A 12,311-nucleotide genomic window follows, 5' to 3' on the forward strand; every position below is an offset into this window, starting at 1 on the left:
CCCTCCTCCTCCTGCTCCTCCTCCTTCTCCTTCTTCTCCTTCTCCTTCTTCTTCTTCTCCTTCTCCTCCTTCTCCTCCTTATTCTTCCTCCTCCTCCTCCTCCTCCTCCTCCTCCTCCGTTGCCCAGGCTGGGGTGCAGTGGCGTAATCTTGGCTCACTGCAACCTCAGCCTCCTGGGTTCAAGCAATTCTACTGCCTCAGCCTCCCAAGTAGTGGGGATTATAGGCACGTGCCACCATGCCCAGCTAATTTTTTGTATTTTTTGTTTAGTAGAAACAGGGTTTCACCATGTTGGCCAGGATGGTCTCAATCTCCTGACCTTGTGACATGCCTGCCTTGTCCTCCCAAAGTGCTGGGATTATGGGTGTGAGCCACTGTGCCCAGTCTAGTGTTCCTTCTTAATAACCAAGGGGGCAACTGTATTTTACTAAGCCTATGTTTGCCATTAATTAAATTGTTAAAATTAAACAATTTTTAAAATAATTCTGTTATGATTGCCATTAATTAAATTGTTAAAACTTCACAATTTAACATGCTGAATAGACATAGAAGGTTTTTGCTGTTATAGAGCTTACATTCTGGTAGGGGAAGACATATGATAAATAAGCAAATACACACTGTGATGTCAATAAGTGATAAGTACAAACCTAACAACCAATTTAATTAAATTGTTAAAACTATATGATTTAATTAATGGCAATCATAACAGAATTTTTTTTTTTGAAAAGTACTAGAGCCATCCATTCAGATCAATCTTGCAGACTTTATTTTAATCCGTAATTATTAAGGAGACTTTTACTTAGCGCTTCCTATATACAAACTTCTAAATGCCTAGAGTTGGCATTTAGAGTATAAAAGAGGGTCCTTGTCCCTGAAGGTGTAGATGTATAAAAAGATAAGCATAATACTTGGAGGCACATGATGAATGCAAATAGATGTTGAGAGGATGAAGTCTTCTCAAGGTGTAGAATGATTTATTCATTTACCCACATTTATGGAACACCTTGTACATTCCAGACACTGTCCTAAGTGCTGGGGGAACATGCTGAATAGACATAGAAGGTTTTTACTGTTGTAGAGCTTACATTCTAGTAGGGGAAGACATCTGATAAACAAGCAAATACACACTGTGATGTCAATAAGTGATAAGTATAATGAAGAACAATAAAGTGGAGTAATGGGATAAAGAGAGACCAGGGTGGGGAGGAAGATGCACTGTTTCAGATAGATTTATTAGAAAAGATCTCACTGGGAAGATGATATGTTAATGGGGAACTGAATTGCATGAAGCAGTGAGCCATGCAGAGAGGTAGAAGAAGAGTTCCAGGTAGAGGAACTGGCATGTAAAAAGGTCCAGGTGGTGATTGGACTGGCAACTCATCAAGAATGGCAGAGGCCCAGTAGTGACTGGAGAGCGGTGAGCCAGGGAAGAGAGGTGAGAAGAGTCCAGTGAGGAAAGTGGGGGACAGTGCTGTATAGGGCCATGTGGGCCATTGTGAGTGTGATGGAAGGCTCGGAAACTTCTAGCTACAGCTACAATGTGACCAGAGTCAGGCTTTAAGAAGATCAGTGACTTTTAGAGGTAAGAGAGAGAGCCAAGGCCAATTTGGAGGTATATTAATTAGGGTAGGCTAAACAAATAACCAAAAAATGTTATTTACTTGCATTACAGTGCAAGAAGGGTGTTCCAACTCCGTGGGAGGCTCTCTTCCATGCATCCACTCAGGGATCCAGGCTCCTGCCATTTGTACGACTTCACTCTGCCCTCGAACCTAGTCATGTGCACAGTCAAGACTGAGTTACCACGTTCAGATTTCAGGCAGAGGAAGGGGAAAGTGCACAGAGAAGAGGCACATGTTCTCTTGAAGACCTTGGGCCAGAAGTGGCACTTACTGCTTCTGTTCACATTCTGTTGCTGAGAACTTAGTCACATGGTTACACCTAACAGTGAGAAATCCTGGGGACTGTACTCTCTAGCTGTGCTCTGTACCACAGGAGCCCACTACAGTAAATGGATGAAAGATGAAAGGGGGTTGGATTAGGACGGGAGCAATGGAGGCAGTGAGGAGTGATTGTATTCAGCATATATTTTGATAGTAGAATCAACAACGTTTATGGACGGAGTAAGTATAACTGTGAGAGAAAGAAGGGAGTCAGGATGAATCTTACATGTTTGTGTACATGGTGGTGTTATTTATTCAAATGAAGATTTGAGGTGAATAGATTTCTGTGTTAGTCATGTTAAGTTTAAGGTGCTTATTAGCCAACTAATGTGTGATATTGAGAAGACAATGAACTATTCAAAACTTAAGTTCAAGGGAGAGGTCAAGGATGATATAAACTTGGAGTCATCAATATATCAGTAGCATTTAAAGCCATGGGACTAGAAGAAATCTCTTAGGAGTGGGTATACATGGGAAAAAGGAGTGCTGAAGACAGAATGTTGGAATACTCCAATATTTTCAGGCTGGAAGGAGGAGGCGAGTCAGCAAAGAAGACTGAGAGAGTGGGCAGTGACATAGAAAAATCAAGAGAGTGAGGCATCTTAGAGGCGAAAGTGTTTCAATAGGGAGAAAGTGATCACATGTATCAGATGCTGCTTGAAAGATCAAACGGAATGAGGACTAGGAGTTGACCACAGATTTTGAAAAGATTCAAATCATTGGCAACTTTGGTAAGAGTAGTTTTAGTGGAAAAGTGGATACAATCTTAAGAGTGGGTTGGGGAAATAATGGGATATAGAGACTGCATAGGCAATTCTTTTGAGGAGGTTTGCTATAAGGGAGACACAGAAATAGGGCAATAACTAGGGGTGACCTGTAGACGTTTGTTTAGGTGGGAGAGATGACAGTGTATTTGTATTTGATGGGAATGATTCAGTAGGGGATAGAAAAATTGATGATGCGAGAACAAAGTCCTTGAACAAGTGAAAAGGGATGGGATCACGGCACAAGTGGAGGTATAGGCCTTAGGATCAGAGGCTGTTCATCCACTGTGAAAGAAAGGAAGGCAGAATAGAGAGTATAGATGCAAGTGAATTGGCTGATTTGGTGATGAGAGAACATGAAAAGTTCTCTTTGGAGAAGAGAGCTTTTAAATTTGTTCTACCAGGGAGTAGGAGAATGAGTTGCCTAGGTATGAGGCTGCTGAGTAATGCTGAAGCATGGGAGCAGATGTGTATGTAAGGGAATGCTGATAGTTTTAGATGGTGGAACCCAAGCTAGGTAAGAAGGTAGGGAAAGTGGGAGGTAGGTGATGGAAATCAAAAACATAGTAAGGCAAATCATCTAAAGGTCCCTCTGTAGACTATGAATGGTTGGAATGAGGAACAGCAGAGCAAATGAGCTTAACATTGTTTTTAAAGGAGGTTATGGGCTGAGAGTAGATTGCTTAAAGTCATGATTTAGGAAGTGTAAGGTTACTGGTAATGGCACACCGCAAGTGCAGCTAAGGGAGTCGATGGTTGGGATGAGTGAAAGAAAATGTTATTAGCATGAGGATTTCAAGGAATCAAGAAAGCAGGGCCTTGGATGAGTTGTTTTTGTAGAAGTCACCAAGGATGACAATGGATGCTGATAGAGAAAAAGATGGTGAGCCAGGGGCTGAAATATTTAACAAGCAAGAGAAGAATAACAAGTTGGTAAAAGACTGTAATGATAAAGGGTAGGGTGTGAAATAGTCTGATGGCATGTGCTTCAGAGGGGCTAGGTCATAAAACCACAGTGACCAGAGAGGATGGGAGACTTGGTCTAGGAATACTTAGTGAGTTCTGCTGCATGCCAAGCCCTAGGCTCAAGATGGATGTGGACCCTGCCCCCATGAAGCATATAATCCAGTGGGCATGGAAACATGTAAATACGTATACAACTACAAATGATGGTAAGTGCTGTGAAGGAAATGGGTCATAAGGAAATATTAATGGTATGAGGGACTATATTTAGATTTTCCTGTGGGGGCTGATTTCCCCGAGGAAGTGATAACTGAACTGAGACCTGAGGGATGCATAAGAGTTAGATAAGCAGGGGGCTAGGGGATTCATGAGTTGTGGATCCCAGAGAGATTCCAGGAACCAACACATCAGGGGTGGTTGAGGTGGGGAAAACTCTGGTATATGAGACAGGTTCTGGACTGTAGTGAAGAAGGAAGGGCCGGGCAGAGGAGATGGCACAGTCAAGACAGTTTGGCTGAAGCAGGAATTTGATATTGGAGAACAGAGAAGGGCTATGTAGGGAGCTTTCTACTGTATTTCCTGAGCAACAAACTATGAAGTTGAGAACACCTGAAGTTTTGGTGTTGAAATGAAGTATAAACATACTGTGAAGTTAATCCAACATATCATTTGTTTGAAACATTATTGTGTGTTCATGGTGATTAGACCATATTGTTAAACAATTTAGATGCATTTTCATAAATTGAGCACTTCTGCAGAAATAGAAAGTCAACTGCCTCATGTTTTCACTTATAAGCGGGAGCTAAATAATGTGTACACATTGACACAGATTGTGGAGTAATAGACATTGAAGACTTGGAAAGGTAGGAGGGTGGGATGGTGAGAGGGGAATTGAGAGATGAGAAATTGCCTAATAGGTACAGTGCACACTATTTGGGTGAGGCTTACACTAAAAGCCCAAACTTCATAACTCTGACATTAAAAAAAATTATTATTTTTTAAATTGAGTGCTTTTGGAACCAGCTGTAAACTGAGAATGCAGAGCCAAATAGAACATGGCATAGCTCTGAGAAGCCCTGCTGTGCCTGAAAGGATGAGGCAGGACTATGCATTTGCTTATTGCTGGGCCCCTTTCCCCTCAGGCATTTCAATTGCCAGAGGAAGGAATCAGAGGAGCAATTCTCCCTCCATCTCTCTGCTTCATCACTTTCTGGTCGATACCTGAGACCAGTCTAACATGAGCTAACCTTCAGAGTCAGAAGGTAGCAAAGACCATCTCTCATTAGACAAAAGCCAACCTGCCCTAGCAGTCCCAGTGGTCACACCTGGGAGCCAAGAATACCAGATGTCTAGTTCTCCCACTCTAACCCCTTACATCCAAAAAAGAGGGGAGAGCTGAGTTTCCAATTCCCTCCCCCCAGATGACATATCTGGACAGATGTGCCTTGGGCATCAGAGGACCTTCCTCTCCACTCTGTCTCTCCCTTTCCTTTCTTTCTCAGATCATTGGCTGGTGGGAGGAGGCTGTAAACACTTCTTTCTTCCTCCTCCAAGAGCAAGCCCTGGGAGTTGTCTTTCAGGCTAAGTTACAAAATTGGGGAAGACGAGCTCATAGGTATTTTCTCCTAAAAAATAGTAGAGGGTTGATAGCAATTTGGCAACCAAATCTTTGGCTATTTTTTAGATTTCTTCTTGAAGTCCAGGCTCCAAGAACAAGATATCTTGAGAAGATCAACTTCTTTCTATACCCACATGTGCAACCCCTGGGTCTCCCTGTTGGGGGTGAGTAACTTCATCTCGATCTCAATTGTTCTTGGGACAGAGTTCAGGTGGACACATTTGTGATCTTGGGCTGAGGGGGAGGAAAGATGGAGGGCCTAATTAGAAGCAATGTGATTTAATTGCCTGTTGTATTAGAATTTAGATGAGACTACATATGGCAAGATTACATTCAATGAACTGCTTATTTTAATCAATAATTTCCTTTTTAAATAATTAATTGTCTATGATAACTTCTGGGTTACTAAATTTTAAGGTACAACTAAGTTATACTTTCATCCTAATTTGTTTCTTATAGGGAAGAATGGGACAAGGAGGTAAGATAAAATATCTAATTGATAGTTTTAATTAAAAAGTTATTTTCAGAGGGTATCTGCCCAAATATCTGCTTAAATGAGGTTTTTTGAATTATTCATAAACTTCAGTTATTCAGACGTTTACAGTGATCAGAAGTTGGTGAGAGGGAATGTTGCTGAAGACATTAGCCTTGTGGCTTGCTTACCATGTAGAAAGCCATTAGGTGATTTGCTCTTCCTATTCTGTTTTCACAGGCTGTCGGGTCCCTTCTCATCATGTTTGTGATACAGTGGGTGTATACGCTGGTTAACATGGGTGTTGCTGCCATCGTGTATTTCTACATTGGCCGGGCTAGTCCAGGGCTTCACCTTGGTAAGCAGCAGAGCCATTTTGCCACTGGTTCCCTCATTCTCTTTACCATTCATTGGAAACAACAAAAAAAGTTTTGAATGTCAATTGAATGCCAACACTGATTCATATGTGAATCCCATTTTCAAATAGTTTATAGTCTAGGAGGAGAACTGTGACAAGCATATGAATGATTACAAATAAAAATAATAACTTAGTATGAGGTTTATAAGATATGTAGAAGTAAAATGGATGACAACAGTACAAGAGCCAAGAGTGAAATGAAAGCATACTGTTGTAAGTTTCTTATACTTTGTTAAATACTATAACATCACTTGATGATAGATTGTGATAAGTTTAAAATGCATACTATAAACCCTAAAGCAACCTAAGATAACACAACAGTTATATTCCAGCCAATAAAGGAGATAAAAAGTAATCAAAATAAGGCAGAAAAAGAAGAAAAAGATGATAAAGGACAAATGAGACAAACAAAAAACAAATGACAAGATGGTTTATGTATATGTAATCCCAACCATATCAATAATCACACTAGATATGGGTGGTCTAAACACCCTAATTGAATGCCAGAGATTGTCAGATTGAATGAAAAAGCATGACCCAACTATATGCTGCCTACAAGAATCCTCATTTAAATATAAAGACACAAACATATTACAAGTAAAAGGATGGAAAAAGATATATCAGGCTAACACTAATGAAAAACAAAGCCAGGGTAGCTATATTAACATTAGGCAAAGTAGAGTTTGGAGAAAGGGATATTACAGAAATAAAGAGGGTCATTTCATAAAGCTGAAGGGAAAAACACATCAGGAAGACATAACAAACCTTAACATTTATGCACTTAAAAACATAGCTTTGAAATACGCAAACCAAAACCTGATAGAACCACAAGAAGAAATAGATAAGTTCACAGTCGTAGTCAGAGATTTCAATACCTCTTTCCTAATAATTGATAAAACCAATAAGTATACAATCAGTAAGTCTATAGAAGACTTGAATAACACTATCAACAATCCTGGCTTAATTGACAGTTAGAGAACATTCTACCCCCAAACAGCAGAATATACGTTATTTTCAATTATACATGAAACATTTACCAGGGGAGACTATATGCTAGTACATAAAAAACATTTCAATAAATTTAAAAGTATTCAAGTCCATTCAAAAACAGAGTATGCTCTCTGACCAAAGGGGGGAGTAATTAGAAATAAATAACAGAAAGATATCAGAAAAACCTTCAATAAGCCAGGCACAGTTGGCACACACCAGCTATTTGGGAGGCTAAGGCAGGAGAATTACTTGAGACCAGGAGTTTGAGGCCAGCCTGGGCAAAATAACAAGACTCTTCCTCCTAAATAAAAAATTTAAAAAAAGAAAAGAAAATCCCCAAATATTTAGAAACTAAAGAATATTACATAACCCTAATTAAAATACAGAAAATAAATAATCCATGATTCAAAGAAGAAAGCAGAGTGAAATTACACTTTTATCTTGAACTGAATAAAAGTGAAAATGGAACAGCAAAATTGTGGGATGTAGCTAAGGGAAATTTATGGCATCAAATGCTTACATTAGAAAAGAAGAGCATTTGCAAATTAATGATCCTAACATCCAACTTAAGAAACTAGAAAAAGAAGAGCAAATTAAACCTGAAGTAAGAAGAGAAGAGGAAATAATAAATCAGAATAGAAATTAATAAAATGTAAAACAGAAAAAAAATAGAGAAGGCAAATGAAGCAAAAACCTGATTATGTGAGAAGATCAGTAAAATTGATAAACCTCTAGCCAGACTGATCAGAATAAAAGAAGCAGCACAAATTACCAATACCAGGAATGAGTGAGATGACATCATTAGAAATCTTACGATATTAAAAGTGAAATAAACGAATAATATGAACAGCTTTCTCTTGATAAATTGACAACTTAGATGAATTGGACAAATTCCTTGAAAGATACAAACTATCAAAGCTCACTCAAGAAGAAATAGATATGGGGCTATTCAGGTCATCTCTTAAAGAAATTAAACTGGTCATTAAAAACCTTACCAGAGAGAAAAGTCTATGCCCAGACGGCTTTACTAATAAATTCAACCAAACCTTTAAGGAAGAAAAAATACTAATTCTATAAAAACTCTTTGGAAAACTATAGACTGACATATCTCATGAATATAGATGCAAAAATTCTTAACAAAATTTTAACAAATTGAATGCAATAATATGTAAAAAGAATAATACAGTATGATCAAGTGGGTTTATTCCAGGAATGCAAGGTTCATTTAGCATTTGAAGTTAATCAATGTAATTCACCATATTTACAGAGGAGAAAAGGAAAACTACAAAGCATTTCTGAAAAAAAAAACTAAAGATTAAATTAAGGAAATAAATGAAGAGATATACTATGTTCATGAATTGGAAGACTTAATATTCTTAAAATTTCAAGTATCTCCAAATTTTTATATAGATTTAACATAATCCCAGTCGAAATCTCAGCTGCCTTTTTATAGAAATTGTCAATCAGATTCTAGAATATTTATATGGGAATGCAAAGGACCTGATAGCCCAACCAATTTTGTAAAAGAAGAATAACGTTGTAAGACTTGCACTTTCTGATTTCAAGACTGATTTTAAAAGCTAAAGTCATCAAGACAGTATGGTGTGGAAAAGCTAGACAAGTGAATCAATGGACAGGGTAGAGGATTCGGAAACTGACCCACACATATATGGTCAACTGATTTTTGAAAAAGATTCAAAGTTAATTCAGTGGGAGGAAAGAATAGTCTTGCAACAAATGGCACTGAAACAACTGGAAAGCCATATGCAGAAAGCAGGCTTCCACCCATATATCATACCATATAAAAATATAACTCAAAATGGATATTAGAACTAAATGTGAAACCTAAGCCTATAAAATTTCTAGAAGGAAATGTAAGAGAAAAACCTTTGCTACTGTTAGTTAGCAAAGATTTCTTAAATACAACAAAAGCATAAAAACATTTATAAATTGGACTTTATCAAAATTAAGGACTTCTGAGCTTCAAAAAACACTTGTGAGACTGGGTTTAATTTATAGTGACAGCAGATCAGTGGATACTTTTGAATGGGAGTGGAGTAAGGATATATGGGAGAGAGATCTTATGAAGTAGCTTGAGGAAACTTTTGGAAGTGCTAGACATGTTCATTATCTTGCTTATGTGATGGTTTCACAGTGTATACATGGTTAGATGTATGTATGTGTATATACACATGTATATATACACATGTATATATACACATACACACATATACACACACAGACCAAATTGTATACTTTAAATATACTCCTTGACTTAATGATGGGATTATGTCCTGATAAACCAATCATAAAGAATAATTGCAAGCCATGGACTGTCTTTACATGCAGTTTGTTCTGCAGATGTACCCAGGATTTGTTTTAATCAGATGTGGTAAAACACACAGACCTGGAAATGACTGTCATGAAGGAGGAAGATCATTAGAAACAGGAGGTTTGGCATGACATGCAAGGCCAGGTGGGGATGGACCAGGGTCAGTCATGGGGCAGAAGAGGAAGAGGGGAGATCATGGCCTAGAGCCTTTTTTGGGTTTCTGTGAAAAGGAATGAGCAAGGCAGGGTAGGTACACTGTGTAAGGTTAGGATTGAATAATTTGAGTAATAGTAGCAGACTCTGGGCTATAGGGATGAACTATAGTTGTCTCGTCCTGGTGTGATTTAGGGCAGGGGTAATATTGGCTTGGTGTGGGAGAGTTTGATAAAGAACTACATTAAAGGGAGGGTCCTGGATTGGTTGGTTTGTATATCAAAAGCCCACCCACTGGAGAATTGTTTGCTATTCAGTATCTAGGAATTAGCTAGACCCTCCAGGATCAAGATCCAAAATGCCCGAGCATCCAGAATATAGAAAAGAAGAAAATATAGTCAATACACAGTTTATTGCATGTCAATTATTCCTTAATAATAAAGCTCTTTAAAAATACATTAGAGAGCCCTTTTCAGCAAAATTCTATGATGCCCCAATTTAAAATAAAGCAACTTATTATTAAAGTTAAAACTACTAACTAAATCAAATGGCCCATAACTATCTAGGCAAACAAACAAACAACAACAAAAAAAGGGTTTGCTGGGCATGGTGGCTCATGCCTGTAATCCCAGAACTTTGGGAGACCGAGGTGGGCAGATCGCGAGGTCAGGAGTTCAAGACCAACCTGACCAATATGGTGAAACCCCATCTCCACTAAAAATACAAAAATTAGCCAGGCATGGTGGCAGGCGCCTGTAATCCCAGCTACTCAGGAGGCTGAGGCAGGAGAATTGCTTGAACACGGTAGTCAGAGGTTGCAGTGAGCAGAGATCAAGCCAGTGCACTACAGCTGGGCAACAGAGTGAGACTCTGACTCAAAAAAAAAAAAAAAAAGGTTCTTTAGAATTAGAATAGTCTGATGCACTTCAAACACTTTGAAAGAAATGCACTTCAAACATTTTAAGTCGTGTGTATTAAAAATACTGATTTAGAAAAACAGTAATGTTAAGAAGAGGTCCTTATGTTAGCTGACTTCATGGATAGAATGTATTTTAATTAACAGTGATTACTTCAGTGATTGCTTCTGTATTTCTTAAAAAGTAGTTTAATCTTAAGAAATTTCAATATTTCCTAGAAATCTATTCATAGGAAAACATGAAATCAAATTTGAGGCCAATGTCCATGTAAAATTCAAATAATTTAGAATCTAAATTATCACACTCAAGTAGGGTGAGTTAATAAAATGTTTATGTTTATTTTCTTCCTTCTGACTATCTCAAAATATATTAGAAATCTTCTCTTTGCAATTGCAAATGCAGATCTAAAATTTATCATCCCTTTAGCCATAAGGGCCTAAATTATATTGAGGAAACATGTTATCAGCTGCATACTGTTGATATTTGTGGAGATTCTAACATAAGCCTCTTAAAATAATGCTATTTTCCTGATCGTATATTGAACATTATCTAATCAATCAATTTGCAATCATATGTATGTATAATTTAGAAAAGCATTTTCTAAAATCACATTTGATTTGTTTCTCTAAAGTTATATGTAATTTACTATGTGAATTTTTTTAAACCTACACCAAAGGAGGGATGGATTTTTATCAATTGATGAACCCTATTCTAATCAGTGTGTTTGATGTCAGGATTATTTGGCTAGAATCAATAACAGTGTCACTTCAAACTTCAGCTCTAACGTTTCTACATGTGGAACTATTTGATTCACTTAACACCTGTTAAAAAATTCTTAAGTTCCACATCCCATGAGGTACTGTGATGATTATAAGGATGAAAAAGACATGTTCCCTATTCTCAATGACTGTATGGTCTAGTAGAAAATTTCATAGCGTGTATTCAACACTTGCCAGTATGAGTCTTAAAAAATTATCAAAGTTTTTTAATTGCTAGAACTAAAGTTAGCAAGTCTTCTGCATTTTTCCTTATAGCACTTTATCCAGTTTTTTGGGAGTGATTTTGGAGTTTAGAAATAAATTTTTGAAAGATTCACATGAGTAAAAGTCCTTAGTAGGCTGCTGTCATTGGAGGATTACAATGAATATTGTTTGGTTAGACTGAAAAAGGAAAACATTTGTGTTAATTCTGTGCGTGTGTGTGTACTGGGGTGTGCATTCACCCTATTAAAACTGAGCTTCTAGATGCGTATGTAGAACCTTCAAAAATGGTTATGTGTATGTCTTCCCTGCAGGATCAGCCTCCAACTTCAGCTTTTTCCGGTGGATGAGGTCTCTCTTGCTCCCCTCCTGCAGGTCTGTGCCAGTGTGGAGCCAGTACCAGAATGGATGAGTGTCCAGAGTCCTGGGAGGTGCCAAGGGTGTCCCATTCGTGGCTGGGCTTGGGCCTAGATTGTGGCATGGGAACCTAACAACTGGGCACCTCAGGGAGACCAGATATTGCTCTCATCTGCACTCCACCACTCGGCCCCCAGATTGGGCTCATCAGAAGCTTTCTCTAGGCTCATGTCCTCTTCCCTTCTTGTCCTTAGTCATCAAGAACAGAGGCTTTATTTAGAATCTGGTTGCTGGGGTGATAAGTCATTACTCTCAGTGAGTTTACAGTCGAAGACACATTAGCATCAATGCATAATCACACACAAGATTAAAGCCCAAGGGAAATGTAACGCTAGGACGCACAT

General features: G+C 38.2%; 1 protein-coding gene across 1 annotated transcript in view; it reads left to right on the top strand.

The window, feature by feature from the left end:
• SLC12A8 (solute carrier family 12, member 8) overlaps positions 1 to 12,311 on the top strand; it is a 134,781-nt gene that overhangs the window by 117,958 nt on the left and 4,512 nt on the right. The window contains exons 11-13 of the mRNA XM_011971534.1: positions 5,355 to 5,452; positions 6,001 to 6,118; positions 11,865 to 11,925. Of these exons, the coding sequence (XP_011826924.1) occupies positions 5,355 to 5,452; positions 6,001 to 6,118; positions 11,865 to 11,925 (277 nt within the window). The remainder of the gene's footprint in view (positions 1 to 5,354; positions 5,453 to 6,000; positions 6,119 to 11,864; positions 11,926 to 12,311) is intronic.

The sequence above is a fragment of the Mandrillus leucophaeus genome, unplaced genomic scaffold (assembly GCF_000951045.1).
Source record: "Mandrillus leucophaeus isolate KB7577 unplaced genomic scaffold, Mleu.le_1.0 Scaffold123, whole genome shotgun sequence".
NCBI classification, from domain to species: domain Eukaryota; kingdom Metazoa; phylum Chordata; class Mammalia; order Primates; family Cercopithecidae; genus Mandrillus; species Mandrillus leucophaeus.